Source organism: Tyto alba, unplaced genomic scaffold (assembly GCF_018691265.1).
Source record: "Tyto alba isolate M040663 unplaced genomic scaffold, T.alba_DEE_v4.0 Super-Scaffold_17, whole genome shotgun sequence".
In the NCBI taxonomy this organism is placed as follows: domain Eukaryota; kingdom Metazoa; phylum Chordata; class Aves; order Strigiformes; family Tytonidae; genus Tyto; species Tyto alba.
This window is the reverse complement of record NW_024881279.1, coordinates 5682335-5703930: the sequence shown is the minus strand read 5'-3', so window position 1 is coordinate 5703930 and position 21596 is coordinate 5682335. Positions and strand designations below refer to the sequence as shown.

Below are 21596 nucleotides of genomic sequence, written 5' to 3'. Positions count from 1 at the left end.
GAGCAAGTATCTCATGAATATTTGTGTGATGTCATTAGACAGTCAAATGAACCCCAGGGACAGAGGGAAAGCTGTAGAAATCCTCAGGGGAGGGACGTTTCCTTGCTTCACGTTCTGTGTGTGTGTCTGTAGCAACATCAATATCTCAGAGGACCTTTTCTCATGTAGTGTTTATTTTTATGCAATAGTCAGATCCCATTGAAATGAGTCTTGATCAGCCAAATTTTCTTTCATCTAAGATGAACTGGGTTCCATGAATTTATTTTTTTTTTTACATCTGGATGAAGGAATTTGGACTTGCTGATTTACTCTCCCTTGTAAAGTTACTGTGGTAAAATGTGTTTTAAAAACAGGGCCTGTGGCCATGAATAGAACTTAACTACAATTAGAATAAGGTCTCTCTTGTGAAAAGGTCACAGTCTCACAGCATGGGTATTTGGATTGGAATGTTACTTATTATTTGTAATTCATAAATAATAGGACAAGTAGTTCCTATTTCTTAAACTTTCTACAGTTTTACTTACACTTCTTATGAGGCACAACAGCAAACAGTGAGCCAAGTTCCAGCAGTATTTACCCTCTGACAACCTCATTTGTCATAGTTTAATAGCACAAGCACTTGCTAAAGGCACATCTTTTTCCACATTCTGGATCAAGAAATAAATATATCCCAAATGCTTCTGTTAAGGTATCTCAGAATAGCTTCTTCAAAACAAAGGGCTCTTTGTCCACTTGGAGGTTCACAGAACAGAGTTCAAGGTGAAGATAAGAAAAAGCATAAGCATATGTTGCCCTTTTCCTGTACTCTTATTTCTTTGCAAGCTTCAGTAATTTCCACTCAGCTCTGTTGTCTCCTGCTCTGCATTGAGTGAACTGACTCTGCAAGTAGATGGGTCTTCTACTGGATCAAAAAACTGTTCTGACATATTTTCCATTTTTTTTTTTTAAGTTTGTTTTTGTTTTGTTTTGTTTTGTTTTTCTTTTCCAAAAAAGTATGTTTCAGTTTAAGGAAAACATTTTATTCAGTATAAATCCAGATTCTTTATTTAGGTTTTGAGTCTTAAAAATGCTTAAAATATCAAAGTCTTCAAAATTGAAAAGAGGTTTAGAAGCAAAGAAATTATGTTTTAATATTTTCCTTGCCTTTTTTTAGATGTTGTGTGCATGTGGGCATATGTTTACCCTTTAATTCATCTGATTATTTTTGGTGAGGTGGCAGTATATGTTTTACCCTTCAGGGGAAGATCAGTAATATCTTCCTTTGACCTTTCCTGGAGTTTCTTCCACCCCTGCCGATGTTTGCTGATACTCCCACAGCATCTTCAGCAACCTACTGAAAAAGGATGATTTCATATCTCTCTTGATGAAGGTTTTGCTGGGAGAAACATGACATTGCCTACACAGAAGCGGAGATGGGAAAGCCCAGCTTTCCATCGGCTCAGGTTGTGTTTGTTTGTGAAGTGTGCCATGAAATCTCCTTACTAATACTTACGTACTTTCATCTTTTCAGAGCACACAATGTATGTGGTTCATATCCCACCTGTTTTTTCCAGCATGTGGATCCCTGCAGGAGCATTGCTCCTGCACTCTCTGGTGACATCCCTGGAAAAATGGGAAAAATCATGTATGCAATCAACTTGATGGTCCTCTCATTTTTCCTCGTAATTCAGAGGCATAGGGTGATGATTGATTCAAATGAGTCATCAAAATGGTTCTGGCATTTTTGCCAGGATCTCCAGCATTTGAAGCATTACACACCCAACCAGGGGTTCCTGAGAGCAGGAGCTGCTGCCTAAAATGTGTTAATCAATGTAGGCTTGCAGAAGCGATGAGCTACATCAAAAGACAAATGTTTAATAATGAACCCAGAAAGGTTGTTCAAAGGACAAGTATGCAGCTACATGGTGGAAAGAAAAATGGTTCATCCCTGCCCCTGACAGTGTCTCTTGACATTACCAGTGTTCTCCTGAAAATCTATTTATTCAGCTCCTTTTCTAGCTCTCACTTACTGATTAAACACACTGCTGCTCACAGGAATTGCAGCTTTTGTTTGCTGAGGTTTGCTAGCATTTGTTATAAGGCTTACAGTGAAGGGGCGAGTTGGAGAGGACATGACAGGAGTCTCTGTGAAAGCAGGACATTAAAGTCACAAGTTTGAGTTGTTAGTTCTGACATGCAGGTTTTTAAAGTGTTATCACTGGTTCACTGATGAGTTTTTCCTTCCTACCTCAGCCCCTGGCTATTTAGTGTAGGGTGCATTAACAAAGCAAGTTGATCCTCTTGGAGTGGTTAATTCTTTTGCCTCAGTCGTAGATTCTTGCATTTGTAAAGGAATTAGAATTATTTCAGTAATAACAGAGACACTGCGGAGTTTCTGCATGATTAGTTCAAATCATCTGTGGCTGACCTCTGCCTATACCTGTCTTGCCATAAGTTTCCTTACTTCTGCTGACAGCATTTTTCTGTCCAAGATAGATATCTTTTTCTTCTTTTTTTTTTTTTTTTTTTTTTTCTTTTTTTTCTGTTTGATGTATGAGCATTGTCTGACACTCTCACACTCTCAAAAATGTCCTGGAGTTTTGTTACCTGGCTGTAGCTCATCTGTTATGTGCCACAGGATAAGAGAGATGCCCTTTGGGTAGGGGACCATGAGGTGTTTTGGACAGGAGGTTTAAACAGTGCCTAACCTCTGACAGCTTAGGCAACTGCAGTGCTAATACTGAACAACAGCAGTGACCGGGGTCCTCGTCACAGACGCTTTCTCTGTCCAATATAATAGGAAATAAAAAATCAAAGTGTCTATTACAGTGTGTTCTATCAGAAGTAACTTCCTATATAGTTATAGAGATACAAGGGTACTTCATTTTCTCTGTAGTGAAACTCATGCATTTTTGAACAATTACGCTGAAGAAAAAAATCTCACTCTGTCACAAGACCTGTAAAGTGCTTTCCCACAACACATATACATGGTAAGCTAAGAGAAAGAGCTGTCAAACATCAAATTAGATAGCAATGTGGAAAACTTATCTTTCAATGTGATATCCACAGTGGTCTCTCAAACATTCTCTTTCCTTCTGTGTGTAAAATAGTTCCTTTGGGCCCTTTCAATTCCCACTGAAGGCTTTGAGAGATCTTTTCCATATTCTAGACAAATATTCATCTCACTCCTTTAATCCCCTGTAGCACAGAACAGCGGCTTTTGGAGATGTCAATACTTTCCTGTGTCTTTCTGTAGCTCTCAAAATGCTACTTTGACAGCTTCATTGTTTGAACTGGCTCTTCAGATTGATGTGTGATTTTTTTTTTTTTTTTTTTTTAGCCATTTTTTAACTTAAAAAATATGTAACTGATAGGTTGGAGAGAAGTACAATTTTATTCCTAAATCAAAGGGGTGTGCATGGTATAAAGAAAAAACACCATCATGGGACCAGAAATGCTCGCACTGTGGTTTTTGAATGCAGAAGCACTGCAAAATTTTGCTTGAGCTTCCAGAGCCTGATGTATTACCTTTATCAGCTTGGAGGGGACTCTGCCCATGAGATAAAGCACTTAATGTTTTTAAATGGCTCTTTTTGGACCCACGCAATCACTGTCACTGCCAGTGTTTCAATTTACAATCAGAGATACCTTGCCCTTCTGCACAGCCCCGGCCACACTAGTCTTGTTGTAAAGCTTTCTTCCTTTCTCTTCTTCTGGGATGCAGCACAGGAGCATCCACAGTTTGCCCTTAAAAGCCTCCTAGCCTCATTTTCCAGTACTGAAGAAAGGAAAATAGCATCTAATGGGAACTTTGAAAAAGCACTGTAGCATTTAGACCGCTGAAATTCAATATACTGTATCACCATTTTTCATTACACTTTGAAGCATTTTGCTTTGACGCTTTTGTCTCAAACTCTGTTCTCTTCTGTGCCTATGACACTAAGCAAAGTATTAGTGTAATCTTTAACTTGGTGTCAGTGCCCATTCCCAGAGAAGAGAGAAAGTCAAATGGCTCTGTAATGTCACTGATGAGATCTAAGATCCATTTCTGAAATTTTGACAGTGAGGATTGGCATTGTCCAAGGGTCACTGTGTATTTCATTAATATCTGATGGAGTAAACACAGTGAAAAACTTTACTGCTTGCTGTAAGCAAATAACAGATCAAAACTCATTCATGCTCTTATCTTTCTTACCCTGATCTTATTTTTCCCTCATTTTTGTAATAATCAGGGTAAGATGAACACCATCAAGGCTCTATGGCATGCTGCCAATCTTTATTGTCTTGTACAAAAAAAATTGTTTCAATGAACTGGGTTTTATGGCAATTCCTTCTCAATTTTCCTATATTTGTATTTTCACTGTAGCTGTTCCCAGACAGAATGCAAAAATGAACAGATTAAAATGTCTGATGAATTCTCTGAAATGCCAACCAGCAAAAGTCTTTGACTGTCTCATTGCCAAGGACAACTGAATTTCTTTGTCTGATTCAATTTTCACAATGCAGTGAACAATTACAAGAGCAGGAGGAAGCCAGGCTGTTGCTTTGGCCCTTCATCTCAGAAGTCTGCACATCTACCATCATAATTTTCCTTTCCATGACTTGCTCTAATTGTTGTTGAATTCATCATATCTGAAAATAAAATTTACAAAGAGAATCAATTCTATGTCTAGTGCCCTTCCACTTCATCTTTCTGTCCTTTTATCAGAAATATAATAATCCCTAGCAGCATTAGCACAGATATAAACACTGGACATCAGGAAATGCCTCCTTACAATATTGCTGTCGTCACCTTAACCTTAAATTTTAAATGCTCTGAGGGACTAGGGCTGATGATTTATAGATTATCCTTCTTGAAAGCTTTCTTTTTCTGAAAGCAGCTTAAAAGGAACCATATTAAAATGTTAATATTTCCAGGAAAAAAATCTAAAGACAAAAGAGGTTAAAAGTCCTTATGAAATATCTTCACTCTGATTTATTCAGTGGAAGGGGTAAAATCTTATTTCTTATTTTTTTTCTTTTTGAGAAATGCAGGCTCCAAAGACTAATTCATCTGAAGAAGTACATTTTAAATAGCTGCTAATGTGCTGTTAAAGAAGAAAATGCACTATTTCATGGCAATCCTAATTACTGTGCAACTGTATTTCATTCTGCACAAGCAATGAACCGACCATTTACATTCACAGTTTTGTTATTATGCAAACATCTAGAGTCCATTAAATTCCTGATTTGATCATCGCTTCATAGATAGCGAAGCTGAACACACAGTTACAGTTTTCTCTATCTTTGAGTCCCAGTAAAACTACAGACTACAGCTGAACCCCCCCCCAGCTGGCTGCAGCTTGAGCGGCTGGAGCAGGGCAATGGGGCAGCTGCCGGGCTGGGGCAACAGCCACCACAAAGCCCCTAGCAGCCTCTGCTTTCCTCCTCTTTTTCCGTCTCTACCCCCTTCATCTTCCCCCTCAGCTCTAGAAAGTTCTGCTTTTTGATATTGTGGAGGGTTTAACGTTTCCCTCCTAAGAACATTTATTCAGCCACAGAACTCATAAATGAAACACTCACTTCTGCTAATGCAATCAGCTACATTAGCAACATATTTATTTTTCATCTTTTCTTACAGATATTTTGCTTTGTAATTATCTTCCTCTGTGATTAAAGATAGTCACATTCTAAATTCAATCACCCTGAAGAACAATATGAAGTAAAGAAGTTTAATATTTTATTATAAAACTCTTCTGTGGGATCCAGTGGTGCTGTAATTTTACCATTAAGAAATTGGCCTTTTCAGTTGCCTGCTGCTCACCATTCCTTTTTCCTCTGAACTATAAGCTGAAGAAGAGTCTCAGTTACAGGATACAAAACATGTACTTTTTGTACCAGAGCACCACAGCTTTTTCTTCTGCTTTGAAATTTGTCTTTTTGTCCAATCAGGAAAGAATGAGCTGTCATTTTTTGAAAAGTACTCTGAGAGAAAGTATTTAAAGTAGCAAAATACCAGCCAGACCTCTTATAGTTTACAGGAGAAGGAGAACTGTGGAGAATGGTTCACTTTGGGTCCACAGGTAGTGAATAGAACAGTAACATAAGGCTGTCTTGAATTACTATGTCAATGGCCTATGTCTTTAGCAAGTTATGAGAGGTTTTGTTCAGCTTGACATCAAAGTGCCTCTCTGTTTCTGAATTCTGATTCTTTTCTGAATCTCAATAGAGACAGTCAATAGAGTGTCTTACCTCAAGAGGTGTCTTGCCCACAGAGACATTTTGTCAATGCTGATCACTGATGGATGTTGGGTTTTGGTCTAGATAATCTGCTGTCTAACAAAACTTTTATCTAAAGAAGACCACAAGCAGAACTGAAATACATTCTGCCAGCACCTGGGGAATTGGGGTTTCTGATTTACAGTTTTCTGTTTGTGATACCATAAGCTATGTTGGAAAACAAAGATGTGTCCTGTCTTGTACCACTGGAAAGTTCAGCAGGTTGTTCACCAAAATCTCATCCTTTCCAGACAATTCTACTGATACTTACATTTCTGTTTCTCTTACAGTTTGTTGCTCACCCCAACTGCCAGCAGCAACTGCTCACCATGTGGTATGAAAACCTCTCAGGCTTACGGCAGCAATCTATAGCTGTGAAGTTCTTGGCTGTTTTTGGGGTCTCCATTGGCCTGCCCTTCCTTGCCATAGCCTACTGGATCGCTCCCTGCAGCAAGGTACAAACTCATTAAGGTGCATGGGTTTTATGGACATTTCTATACAGGGCTTGGAATGAAGTCACACATTTTCCTGTAATGTTTCTGGGGAATGATTCATGTTGTCCTCTAAGATTGCCCCAGAGGAGAGCAAGCTTGAGGTGTTGTTTGATATACGCAAATAGCACAATTAGACATTGTTTAAGGTTCATCTTTTTGAAGAGGATGAGAGTGAGTAACAAGAAAAGGATAGGAACGAGAAATGGATAGGAGATAACAACATGGGAGTGGGGTAAAGAAAGACAAGAAAATGGAACCAAATGAGAAACAAAAATGGGAAATAACTAAAGGAGAAGATTTTTGTTGCTCTTTTAGTTAACTCTGATGCTTAAACTCTCATTCCTTTTATGTACTTTTTGTTGTAGATCCCTCCCTTCTCCAGGGCTCCTTTCTTCCCTTTCCTTCCTCTTTCTGATCTTGTATTTTTAGTTAGTGGAACAATATTATGGCACACATGCCTGAAACTCTGGCAAGCCTCAGGGTACTGCTTAGTGCTGCAGAGAAGACTAGACTTAATCATACAATCTTTATGGTTTTGAGGGAAAAGATGATGAAACTTGGAAAACTGTCATGTACCTAAATACATCTATGCTATGTCTCACAGTATCAGATGGAGCCAAGACCTAGAGGTCAAAGGACCAGAGCCAACTATTAGCTCAGATAAAAGTTTGAGTGGTCTGTGGTATGAAATAGATAGTGAGGTTTCCATTCTGAAACAGTATCTTCAAACAAGTGGAGATAAATAGGTGTGTGGCTGAGTGATAAACATCTTTTTCACTACTCTTGCCACAGAAGATAGGGGTGTCAGGGGAAAAGATCATTCCACATTCAGCAATAGCCAGAAATATCATCCATTACAAGGTAGAGGTCTTCAGCAGGAGGCTTATCAGAAGTACTTAAATTTGACCAAAATGACCCCTGACATTGGTAATATATTCAGTCTTGAAAGCATCTCCTCCCATTTCCTTTAAAAGCCAGTGAGGAATCCTTTCTAAATTTGTCGAGCCGAAAAAATTATAGATTCATGGATGGGTATTGAGGAAAGACTATAATTTGAAAAGATTTATGTTAGTGCAACCAGACAAACCTTTTGAAAACAGCCTTCCAGAACATCTGAGATAATAAAACATGGTTAAGGCTTGGTGTTGTCCAAAATATCTCCAAGAAATGTACTTTCTCTTAGAGTATTTGAGAACGTAACTCACTTTTCTCAAGGTTTGTATCAACACAAAACCCCACAGATTTTATCAATACTGGACAGGACTCTGGAGTTTCACACAGAGAAGTGCATGTGAAGGCTGGATTGTGTAGTGGGTGGTTTTGGTTAGGTCATAGAGGGAATTCACATGTGGAATTACCACGATGATTCTATTATGTCAGATCCCAGTCTGGCAGGGATTTATGAAGCTGTTTAATTTCCTCCACCTCTGTTGAGTATGATGGGAGTTGGAACACCAGCCAACAGTAATATTTGTGGTGTATTCTCAGAATTACAGGGGTTGCATTTGAATATAGCAATAGGTGGGGAGAAGACTAGAAATAGGTGGAGAATTTAAACGAAAAACATAAAAACCAAGGGGGGAAAAATGAGCCAAAAAATTCAAAATAAATCAGTTTTACAGCAGAAATAAGAAATGATTGAAAAGGTTATTTGGTTTTAATTTCTTGAGGAAGGTTTATTAAAATTTTTAAGAGATTGAGAGAGGGGAACATAACTTTTCATTGACTGTGATTTCATTACACTAAAACTTTTGTGCATTCTAATTTTTCAATGTCCCTTTCTTTTTACTCCACTTCAGGCTGTGGAAAACCATACATAAACTTCTATCATAAAGTCAGATTGAAAGTTCTTTCAGACAGGAATTTTCTTCTAATGTATGGGTTTGCATTGATCAGAACAATGTAGTCTTGATTTTTGACTGGGGTCTGTGATAAAAATAACTGAATAATGAATGCATTTTTCCCCCAGGAATTGGTAGCTCACCCAAAATCATTACTAGGTTTAATGGCTGAGGGTTGATTCATGAGCCTTGTATCCTCTCACAGTGTTACTGTAGACCATTTTACACAGGCAGCGTATCTGCTGGAAAGATGGTGATGTTAACAAAAGATTTGCGTGTGATGCTCTGAGCAGCCCAGTTTTGTCCTGGTCAATTTTACAAATGTTTTGTTTGGTTTTAAGTTATGGAAACAATCTTGATGTTACACAGCTGGGTAATGAAATAATTTTTCTATAGTAGCAATCAGTTAAGACATTTAACTTAAATCAAATCAGGCCTGTCTTAAAAGACACATGGATACCCAGGCATGTGTTATAAACTCATTTCTGGACTAAGACAGTGACAAAAATCAAGGAAAGCTCTGTAATTTGGAATACTGCTTATAGGAGCTGTATTTCATGTATGATAATAGAGTAATTCATACCTCAAAATAATTCCTTCACCGATGTATTTTTAGCAAGAAATAGGTTTTCAAGCCTTTATTTCCTAGCAGAAAATATTCTTTAATAAAGCTCTGCAGGGTTAGAATATACCATACCAAATATCACCCTTGAAAATTTGGTAAATAGTATTAATGAAAGTTTGCAGCTGAACTCTTAAGTCTTCTTTTGCATTCAGTTACACAGAACTGTCCTTATTAAAACTAAATTTAGTGTCAGTTGTAAATTCACCTCTGGATGTACTGAGTGTTGACAGGACACACAGAGTGTAAGTCCATCCTATCCTGAAATATTTGTGTTGACTCATCCATCTCATGAAGGTCATGCCTCTGAAACGAACTGTTGCTTTATATGTTGGTGTCCAAAACTTGTTTCACTGGTGATCAAAAGACAACATAAGAAATAGAATGGAAAAACTGCACAGTCTGCTCCCCAAAAATATAATGACAAGTGCAAGTGGGACTGTTTGGACTGTCTGCAGAAATTCAAGAAGTATTTTCCTTTTTCTCTGGCCGGTTGAAGTGCACATTCAAACCTTACAATACTAACAGCGATCGTTTATACACAACTCTCATTGCTGGGGTTGTTCTCTGGCTTTCACGTAGCTTTCCTAGGAATTTATGGACCGTAGTTCCTGCTCTGACAGACTCAGCGTCATTTAAGCACTAGAACTTTAATGGTAATAGTTCACTCCAACTAAAGCTGTGTCTGTACCTTTTTACTCTGGGTATTTTCCTCCCAGGTTAAGCTACATAAAATTTCTACAACAATATTCTTCATGTTTCTGCTATGAGCATAGTACTGAAAATAGTAATGGCTTTTTTCGTTATGATGTTTCTATGTTTATTTGTTCATTCCTCTTGGAGTAGAGATTAATTTGCATTTGGGAAACTTTGTTTCAATATCACATTTTATATATTTTTGTTTTGACATGTCTGCAAGCTTCATTATTTTCCTATAATACAGATAGGATACTAAGTCATGAAATAAGCTACTCTCTTAAGAATGAACTTTTCTATTCACACACTGTCAGTGTTTCTGTCTTAACAGTGATAGCCAGTCACTTCCCTGAGATTCTGATTTGATGAAAGATGATATTTTGATTTAAAATAATAATTGAGAAATTTGTACATCCAAGTAGCTATATACCTTGAGTTTAACTGTATCATGTTTCTTGAAGAATATATCTTATTGTCTGGAGGAATTGACACTTCATTGATTTTTTTTTACAGAATATTCTAGTCAACACTTTCACCTCCTGTAGCTCTTGGATAAAAATCAGATTTCTGAGGAAATGTGAGACATCAGCTCAATAAAAAATTTGTAAGCTTTCCACAGTAATAGAGGGGATAAAATGCTGGTGCAACGCTGACTAAATACAGACTTGTGTTAAATCAGTAGAGAACTAAGTGAAATTATCCACAGAATTCATTTGGTTCTGTAATACACGGGATTATTTCTCTGATTAGTGAGGCTGTTCTACTTTAAACTTAAGTTTCTTTTCAAGTTTCTGTAGACAACAGAAAAAGCCTAGTTATTTGGAGAGGATCCATAGTTCAATAGACAGTGTTTTTTCTCTTTTAATTAATTCAGTGTAGAAGAGTCTTCTACAGATTGCAAATGCACTTCAGATTTTTTTTGGTAGGGCCCCATATGCCCATAGTTGTTCCACTTCACTCTTGCAATTTGAGCTCTCTCAGACATGTCATATGAGGAAAATGCCTGACATTATTACTGTATAGGACATTGTTCTAACATAACCCACCACCCCAACAGCTCTGTACTGGAAATATAAGTAAAAAAATGTAAATCTACCCAACACCATATATAAAAATCTATTGAGAACTAACAGTACACCAAGGCTTAGAGCAGAGAAGCAAATCATCATCACAAGTGTTGGGATTGGTTTTAGCACACTTCATTTACTCCTACATCTGCCATAATATTCCTAGACAAGATCAAAGAAACTTTGGGTTTGATTGAGTGCAATATCTACTAACTTAAACACATCCTTATTGACCTCAGAAAAAAGCAAGCATGTTAATAAGGTTGTGGGGATAGAGCAGATTTTTTTGATTTTCTTTATTAGAAAGTCTTTCTGATATTTTTAAACATGCAAATTTTCCAATAAGGTTTATTATTCTGTCAACTTAATAAAAGATTTATTTGATATTTTAAAAATTCAGAGAAAAAAAAATAAGAATCAGAATCATAAAGATTCCTTTAAATTTCTGCTAGGCCTAAAGAGTCCTGCTTTTACAATATTTCCTGCTCTGCAGTGACCAGAGATCTGGGCTCCTTTGAACAAAACTGTTGTTGGAGATAAGTAAGAAAATGAGGAATTTCATTTTTTCAGTCCTTTTTAATATTTTCTATTAATTTTTATGGCCAAGTCAATAGATATTAAGGAAACTTTAAGGATGCCTCATCATCAAGGGAAATGAATCAATGAGTAATATGCTGCAAAAAAATAAATCCCATTTGCTTTGAGGGGGATTTGGAAAGGCCACATACAGGGTGGCACTTCCATTGCTGTCTATTGTGTCCAACACCACAGGCATCAGTCCTTGTGCTCCTAAAAATGCTTCTACTCTGACATCTTTCTAGAGTAATGTTTTCTTAGATCACAGAAAATGTAAAATGAAAAGAGTGTTATTTAAATTAATTAACAAAGTAAGCTTTTCAAGAAGAATGGAACAAATATTAGCTATAATGAACAAGTCTGCTGCTCTGATTCTCTGCTTAATGTCTTGAAATAAATCCTTGTGTTCTGGGGAGTGAATCTCCAGCTTTTGTACTAATTATGAGAGAAGACTATCATACCAAAGCTTATTAAAAGCATTACTAAAGAATCTTTAAATGGAAGGCTATTTCCTACACATCGTTAATGAACCAAAAATTCAGCATTAATAAAAACTCTAATATACAACAACTATATAAAAATGAGAAGTGGGCTCATTACTAGGATTTACATTGACACACATAAGTACATTCATATGACACACAAACATGTCTCATATAAATGTTCTGTCTCTTCATTTTCCACTTACCATATGGCCAGGACAATTATATTTGGGTATAAAGGAGTAACATAAGATACTGCCATGCATAGGAAATTATCCAAAGGGCCTAATTTGAACTGCAATGTGTCATGTCTAGTAATAGCAGAGAAAAACTTGAACAAATCTAAAGCCTGTTTATTTAATGATCTGGAATTTATTTTTGAATCTTTTTCACCTTGGGCAAATGGTTCAAACTTTTATAGGAAAAAAACATGCAGGGGGTGGATAAGGGGAAAAAAAAAAAAAATCTTATGTCTTGTGTGTGTTTCATTGCAGTTGGGACGGACCCTCCGAAGTCCTTTTATGAAGTTTGTGGCACATGCAGTTTCTTTCACAATCTTCCTTGGACTGTTAGTAGTGAATGCTTCAGATCGGTTTGAAGGAGTGAAAAATCTTCCAAATGAGACCATCACAGATCATCCAAAACAAATATTTAGAGTGAAAACAACTCAGTTCTCATGGACAGAATTGCTGATCATGAAGTGGGTATTGGGTAAGCAAAATCAAAATGTCTACAAGTCCTCCAGGGAAATTCACATTACTAGGAATAGACAGTGACAAGACAAAGGAAAAAAAAAAAAAAAAAAACAAACAAACAAAAAAAACCCAAACAAACAAACAAACAAAAAAAAACCACAACCAGCCAACAAAACAAACAAAAAAAAAGCAACCTTACCCTTCCCCAAAAAAATACCAAAAGCCCACCATGAGGTTAATTAGAGGTTGATGGCAGTATTTTGATTAAAACAGGATCAAAGAAGACTTTGATCTTGGTCACTGCTTTTGAAAATATTGAATGATGCTTAACAAATTCTCACTTTCCTGGTTTTTCACTTTCCATGGTGAATGCTATACTTGTTCTCTGTTGTTTGAGTTATTGCATCTTAATGAGGGTAATATTGTCATAGAAACTTATAGCTTCACTACAGGACATTGCTCTACCTAAAGTGAGGAGAAAGAAGTGTGTCCACTGGGACATGAGTGACCACCAGCCTGTTTTATTACCCTGCCATGAGATTCTATTATAATTCACTGAATCTCAGTTTCTTCATGTGCAAAATGGGTATATTTTTTATTTACTTTTTTTGTAATGCACTCTGAGATCTAATGATAAAAACTACTAGGTATATAAGAGTTGGATGTTATGAAGTTCATAGTGTGGAATTGTTACTGGTGAGAGGACAGCACAACATTTGAATCTTTTTAAAGACATTAAGTCGTCCAACAATTATAAAATAGGGATTCATGTGGATGAACACTTCAAGTGCAAAAGTATGCCACGTGTACAAGTAAAACTTCCATGGAGATTTAGGCAAGTTCAAATGTATTACTTTTCCTACAGGCATAATTTATTCCTGGCAGGTTATCTACCTTGAACCACTAATCTAAACAAGCTCAGAAGGATTTATTGGGAAATCGAGCTTATCAACTCTGCAGAATCTTTGTCTACCTCTTCTGTATCTATTTTTACTCACCACCATGATTTTGATTCTTTTCTTGCAGCAAATATTTCCACTGTCCCATAAGTACTGATGGCATTAAAACCCCCTGAAAAATAGGATAGGGCTGTTCTATCTGATGACTTCCTGGACACCATTTCTTTGTTCCTTGTCCCCACAATAATCAGAATCCCATACAGGATATTAGGCTAGAAAATACTGAATAGATGCCAGACTGGATAGAGTAAGTCTGTAAGATACATTTTAAAAATTATATTAAAGCAGTTGGACAAGATGATTAGATTTTTAGACTAGGTATTCTTTTCTCATAGACAGTAAGTATCTGTCTGCCTAGTGAGTTCCTGAGAGATGAAGAAGAAAACATTTCATTTAAAGCAAAGGTTTTCACTTTTCTGGGAGAAGAAAGGTGATTCATTGTACAGACTTCTGAATATAATGAGATTTTCTAATGACTGCCTACATCAGCACTGACAATCTTCTCTGGCCATTCTACCTGTCTGCCTACATAAAACTTCAAATAATTTTTCAGCAATGCTAAGGTGAAAGTTTGGTGCATGTGGCCTGCAGACAGGTAGCATGGAGGCTTGGGCACTTGTTGAGCCCCGTATGTGACCCTGAACTTTAAGGACTCTAAAAGCACTAAGTGTGAGGGACTGCCCAGCCTTTTGGTGCAAAAATCTTATAGGTATTATAAATATGTATATGTAAGTAGAAATATAATTAAATAAAAGTAAATGCTATAGATAAATATCACAAGTACAGTTGCCAAGACATGCTTTTCCAAAGAGGCAAATGTAAGTCGACAGTAAGTATATGTTAAAGTATAATAAAAGTGACCCTTGTGTACTAAATATACATAGATATATCTAAGTCTATTTGGCAACACCCGCAATTTCTGTCTTCAAACTCAACAGCGTAGGTGGGTTACCTGCATTTTGATTTGTATTATAAGCACAAAGTGTAATTTTATTTATTCTCAACTTGTAAATCCCTTCCTTCCTTTTCTGTTCTTTCTCTTTTCTCCTTCATACTATGGCAGCAATGATGAATGCTGATGACACATTACTTGTTCCAACCATAGCAGACCATTTTTGAGAAATTAGTTTACAGGTCCCTGATCTTGGTTCTTTTTTGGGGAGAAAATTGGCTGTCTGAGTTATCTGTCTATCAACCATAAAATTATGATACAGGTTCAGAATAGCATTTTTCAAGAATAATGTGATACATTAGCATAGCATAATGTGGCCAAAAGTGAGTACAACCTGTGATAGCAGTCCCTACAGTTAATCTTGCTGGAGATATGAAATTTGATCCACACGTATATATTTTAAGAGAAAACTATCAGTAGGCGAATTTCAGACTGTAATTATGCGAAAAGATACCATTGCCATCTCCTGCTCCCAACTATTTGTAATGCAGGTGAGTAATGGAATAAACCTAGCAGAGGCAAAGACTTTCAGCCAGGCAAGCACTTCATCCTGCTCCAAAAATCCACATCAGTACAACTCCAAGAACCTGCCTGGAGATTCTAGGGCCATAGAGGTCACAGGTCTAGCTGTGCCTTGGCCAACGGTGGTATTGATAGCTTAGTTTTCCTTTTTCTCTCAAATCCTTCCCCGTGCACAAGAACTGACAGTGGCAGTTCTTCATTCCTCCACCCTCAGATTGACACTGACTTGGTTTCTTCCTTACAACCCAGTCTTCAACTGAGCTTCTTGGCACACAATGTGCTTCCAGGAATCTCTGAAGTAGCCAAGCAAATGCATTTACATGCCACATCACAAGAGTTTCCAGCAAAGAGGATGAAGAAGGGTTCACAAAAAGGACAAAGTTATAGGAGGCCACATGGAAATTGGCAGGCACTGCTCCAGCTTGATTAAATGTGAATTTTGCTGCTGCTATGGAAACAAGATTGGATAGAGTGCAGGAAATATTTATCAGTGGGTTAAATATTTCAATATTTTAGCTATTCAGAAGCAAGCTTTTTGGACTGGAGCCCTGCTGTGTTTGAAAGTTGGGCAAGTTGATGAATTTCACCTGAGTTCTTGGCTCCAGTTTGTCCATTGAATTCACCTGTCCTCAGAACTCCTCAGTAGAACACAGATGTCAAAATGTTTGAATTTTCTCGGTTTGGAATTTAGGTTTATCTAATTCTGTTGTCAGAAAGATCCTGAATCCAGGCTAAACTCAGGGTTTTCAGAATTCAGTGTATGGAAATTCGTTATTATTTAATATATAAAACTTTAAGAAAAGTATTACAAGGACAGAACTTCTGTCTTACCTTTTCTCTAACCATACTGTATTTACTCGTGGATCAGATTTTCTCTTGCAAAGATCTATTTCTGTTCTGAAAATGGAGCCACCCTCTATTTTAGGGAAGGAGAAAAGCACCAGCAGAGCAAGCAATACCATCTTCAGTGGCAGAATTTAACAAGGAGATTTGGGGGAAAAAAGAGGAAATCTACATTTTTTTCCAAATAGATCAGCGGTAGTATTTTCTAATGTCTTCAGTACTTCTGAACTGTGCTTTCTCTAACATCACCAGAAATCTACTTTACCATTGACTCATATAGTGAAATTTTGAAATTTCTACCTCATACACACAGAAGGACAAAAAAGCTTAAAGTTTTTAATAATTTTTAAGAAAAGATGACACAAGCTGTTCTCAAGAAATTCAGTTGAATTGAAGAGTTATTTACATCAGTCTTAGAAGCCACTGTTAGCCAGGAAATGGGTCTGTCTGAATACAAAAAGCACCTTCTGTGTTTGCCGATTAAACGTGCTCTGTCCTTTCTGCAGGCATGATATGGTCAGAGTGCAAGGAGATCTGGGAAGAGGGTCCACGTGAATACGTGGTGCATCTCTGGAACCTGCTGGACTTCGGGATGCTGTCCATCTTTGTGGCATCGTTCACTGCCAGGTTCATGGCTTTTCTCAAAGCAACTGAAGCACAACAGTACGTAGATGAATACGTTCAAGATGATGACCTCAATAATGTCACCCTTCCCCCTGAGGTTGCTTACTTTACTTATGGTAAGATGCTTTTTGCTATCATGTTTTCTGTTCTTTCAGGCTAATATGTGGCAGTGCTGAAAGCAGCTTTCTTTTTGTGATATTTGTGTAGTTTTTTTCCTAATTAAACCAAAGTATTCATCTCAGATGTATCCATTCCAGCCATCTTCTTAAATAATCAGAAAAGAATTGAGATCTGAGCCTCATTCAACCCCTGATCTTGTGTTAAGGCTACATTCAGGCCAATCATGTCCTGATAAAATAGCTTGAGCAACAAATAATCAGGAACTGGGAGTGAGCAGGATATAATTTAAATTACAGATGAATGAACCTGCTTGATTTTCCAAATGTGATATGGGGGAAGATGTGTGAACAAACATAAGATCTGGAGCTGCATTTCTAACTGTTGGTGCACTCTGCACCTCTGTTACATCCAACACCTGTATAATGAAATACAAAGACCAATTACATTCATAAACTGCTGCTCCTCCAAGAGAAAATTTTTTTTTGAAAGATTACATAATCTGTGAATTGCATTTGGAGATGCAAACAGTAGCATAGCCTTGACAATACTATTTTTGATGGCTGAAATGGTTTTTCTTTGATGTTCACCAATGAATAGAGCTTTGCAGCCCAGTGTGGTGACTGGATTCATTGCATGCCTCTGCGAGATTTAGAGGTAACCCTGAGCAAAATCCATCGGGTCTGGAGGAGCACCATTTGCTCCCTAAGGTTGTAAGGTAGTTATTCTAGCCACGTGCTTGGGCTGGAGAGGAAGATCTGGGGCAGGAGACTTCATCCACTGTAGATGTGCACCATGCGGCACCAGAGACATGTGCCATGACCCCACACCAGGCTGCACAGCCACAGGCTCCCTGGTGGGTCCATGAGCTGGTAACACTAGATCAGCCTCTTGCTTGGTGTGTCCCATCTTGAAGGTAAGACTCTCTTTTCCTGCCTAGGCAAGCAAGAGGTCTTTGAAGTGATGGTGGTGTTTCCTTCACTCTGGTTTGCCACTGACCCATTTAAAGGGAGTCCATGATACAGAGGTGTAAAGGTCTGAAACAGAATGTCACAACCAGATTCTGTGAATTCTTCCATCTGCTGCTTTTCCTTTGGTTCAGATTACTGGAAATAATGCCTACATTTGCTGCTGTGTCCTTAAAGATGTCACATGTTTTAGCTCTGAGTCACAATCTTTTCATCAAGAAGCTCAGTCGATGCAAGGACACTTATAAGCTATATTAATATAAATGTTCAAATTTTCAGTAGATTAAATAAATGATGCATATCTGGCATCAACAAGAATCTTTTTATAGGAAAAATATTAGAGTGAATAGACTGCAAGAATTGGTTTTAATTTAAAGATAACATGAAGATGATACACTTGATAGTTATATCTGCTTTATCCAAACAAATCCTAACTTTCTTCACTAATGGTAGGGATAGAGAGACCAGTCTCCCTCATAAGTCCTTCCCAAATACTGACACGGTGCTGTGTATCCAAAGCTATAGCCAGACTCCACTGCATTGTGGTTTTGGTTCTCCATCTCAAGGACTTCAGATGGAGAAGGCACAGCACAGCTGATGTTCGACTAGGAAAAGGAAAATAACAAATTTGTTTAAAGCCATGCTATTTATTTACTGTGTGACTTTGATAAATCCCAGTCACCTGCTCATTTCTCATCTTTATCATGTGAAAAATACAACTAATTCTTCCCATCCATATTTGTACAGCACACTGAGGACTTCACTGACCAGTTAATACATACCTTTTGTTCTTTTTCCTTAACTCCTGGACAAAACCAAGATTCAGTCTTGAAAAGGGGTCATTTATCATCATAACTTCCATCTAACACTTTTTGTTACTAATACCTAGTGTACATGTATTGTTTTAGCCAGGAACAAGTGGCTTCCCTCGGATCCTCAGATCATTTCAGAAGGACTGTATGCAATAGCTGTGGTACTCAGCTTCTCCCGCATTGCTTACATTCTTCCAGCCAACGAAAGCTTCGGCCCCCTGCAGATCTCTTTGGGAAGGACTGTGAAGGATATCTTCAAGTTCATGGTCATCTTCATTATGGTGTTCCTGGCCTTCATGATTGGAATGTTCAACCTTTATTCTTACTACCTTGGTGCAAAATACAACCCCGCGTTTACAACGTGAGTACATCTGGAAAAGTGGCTGCTCTTGAAGGGCTCTAATCCGTTCTGGTCTGTTGTTGCTGCAAAGTCAGCCCAAATACTTTCTACTCCAGGCATGTGGAGAAGTCAAATCCAGACTTTGCCTCGGAAACACCACAGCCTCCAGGCCTGGTAGCCAGCTCAAGGCCTGAACACAGAGAGATGTGTAGTTCAGAAATGGTTATTTCTGGAAATCAGAATAACAGATCAGGAAAATATGTTGTGAGATGTACAGTTTAATAAATCCAGAGAAGTGGTGAAGAGGTTAGACCCAAGATGACTGTTTTTAAAACTGCAAGCCAAAATGTATATGAAATAAGAGAGGATTTTGCTTACATGATGTCTATTTTAGGATACCACCTGAGCGCAGCTGTGATTATTAGGTGCACATCTGCAGAGCCAGCTGCTAGTTCTGATGCTCAAAATAGCAAATGAACAGGATGCTTAGTCTGTGTTTCTTAAATACTGGCTGAGTACTTTTCAGCAGAGGCCATGTGAAAGCTGCACAGAGCATTATGCCAGGTCACTGGCCACACAGGACAGAGGGTCTGCCTGGGTCACGCTTACCTGCCAGTGTTCCCTGGGTGGCCCCACAGCCCTGTGGAGGTGTCTGTGCCAGAGGCCCTGTTTCCACCTTGTCAGGGATGTCAGGAAGACAAAGAGGTTGGCAAATGCTTCTGGAATGAGGTTCAGACTGAGGCTGCTTTTGAAAAGGGAAAGCCCACAACCCTTCAGAGGTAGCACAAAATGCAACCTTAATTCTTTGGGACCCCAGGAACCTAAGCTCTGACGCTGGGTGGGGAACAGCTGAGATTTTGAAGGAGCTTTCAGAGGAGGAGACATCCTGGTGCCCTGCTGTGTCTGAGAGACGTCCCATGCATCCCCATGAAAGCCTCCTCCCTTGCACTGCAATGTGGCACCAGCATACTACCATGGTAGTCAGCTTTGTGTCTCACAAAACCACCACGACCTGCCTTAGGGACACGGTGGAGACTTTCCTTCCCACACACCCGTCTGTGAGGGAAGAGGAAAGTTGGCATAATGTTTTCCCCTTACTGTGATCTGACTTCCAGGCAACCACGTCACACTAGTGATGCCTGAGCCCACGGTGTTTGCCAGATGCAGAGCAGACAGCAGCTGGCATTTGATGTGTTATTTCTTCAATGTGTCACACAGTGAGCTGGGAGCTTAGCTCGTAGCTTCTCTAGGACAAATGACCTTTTCAGCATCATTTCTGTCCTGCAAGTGGCTGTTTCCTTCCAAATGCATGAGAGTGAGTTTTACCACACCACCCTCTTGTGCAACATGTATCTTGTAACTTAATGTTTACTTTCTCTGATTAAACCAAGTATGCCTTCTAGACCTGGCCTGTAACCTCAGGATACATTTTAATGGAAGGATTTATGAAGCCAGGTGCAATTACATTTATCTGTGCTTGGTAGTAAGGTAGAAGAAAATGGAGTGTGTGGGATGTGACTTGCTTCTTAGTTGAAGAGAAGCAGATGCCCTTGAAGCTCAAGACTTAATGAGAAGTCGAGTCGATTCCATCCTTGTTTGCCCAGTGGCACAGTAACCCTCAGTTATGGTATCCCCCAGGCACGTGGCTAGAGCAGCCACTGACAAATTCCAGTTTCTGATGCAATGGCATGTGGTAACTCCCTCATTAGCATTCATTGCCTAAGGGATCTTCCAGTAGTTACTATCTTTTGAAAAAAATAACAGTCAATCTGACTAAAATGATGACTGCTCACTGGAGTAAAAATTACTTAAATGTCCGAAGGATGTCTGGATTGGGGAGTCTTGTCAAAAGGCAGTGCTCTTCTTTAACTTTAGCCTGGTGGCTACTTATCCTGGAGGGACTTCATGTTGTTAGGAAGCAAATTTTCCATGAGCATAATTTTTCCTTTTAAGAATTTGGAATAGATTTTAAATAGACTTACTTTCTTCTGATTATTTAAACACACAGGAGTGTCAAATGATGATCAGTGAAAATGAGCCCTTTCATCATATGAAACAAAGAGAATAGATTAACATTCATCCCAGAAATCCTTCTCAGACATCTTATTCGACAAGCTAGAAACCCTGAGGTATACAGGCTCAAATGATTTTAATAAGCTAGTGACATATTATATTGGCAGATGGGCAGCTACCAATTCTAGCAACATTTCCTTCTCTATTTTTTGTGAGCTGCCAGTGTGCCTTGCTGAACATGGCAGGCTCCTGCTGCCATTAACTTATTCATGAATGGAAGGAAAATTTCAATATTAGAGCAGAGTAAGTAACTGTAGTGAAAATTCACTGGGGCAAATAGAGATAACAGTTATTTTGGTGTCCTCATAACTGTTCTGTGACCTCAGTGACTTTGCTGAATGTACTTGCTCGTGGGTGTGTTTGTGACTTCTAATGATGGGTGAAATTTTACAGAAACCAAGTTTCATACTCAGAAATATGTCTATTCAACTATGGGACCTGTTTCTCAGAGATCACTTGGCTAATCATGACAGAAAAAGATCCATTGGATTTGTGCAGTAATTGACTGTGGCCAGTTTCAAAGTGGCCAGCTGAATTGTCAGCTCACTGAGTAGCCTCACTGAGAAACCTTAGACAAACAGGTACTCACTGAAATAACTTTGAATTACACATTCAAGAAAACCACAGCTTCCCAGGACAGTATGTAGGCAGAAAAAAAATGTGCATTTGCCCTGAT

The 21596-nt window shown here is 38.3% G+C and overlaps 1 protein-coding gene across 2 annotated transcripts in view; it reads left to right on the top strand.

Annotated features, from left to right (window-relative positions):
• The window catches only part of TRPC7 (transient receptor potential cation channel subfamily C member 7), a 76723-nt gene that overhangs the window by 38053 nt on the left and 17074 nt on the right, over window positions 1–21596 (top strand). For both annotated transcript variants that reach the window (XM_033006318.2, XM_033006317.2), the window contains exons 4-7: window positions 6528–6692; window positions 12510–12726; window positions 16493–16726; window positions 18604–18868. In XM_033006318.2, coding sequence (XP_032862209.1) covers window positions 6528–6692; window positions 12510–12726; window positions 16493–16726; window positions 18604–18868 — 881 coding nt within the window. The remainder of the gene's footprint in view (window positions 1–6527; window positions 6693–12509; window positions 12727–16492; window positions 16727–18603; window positions 18869–21596) is intronic.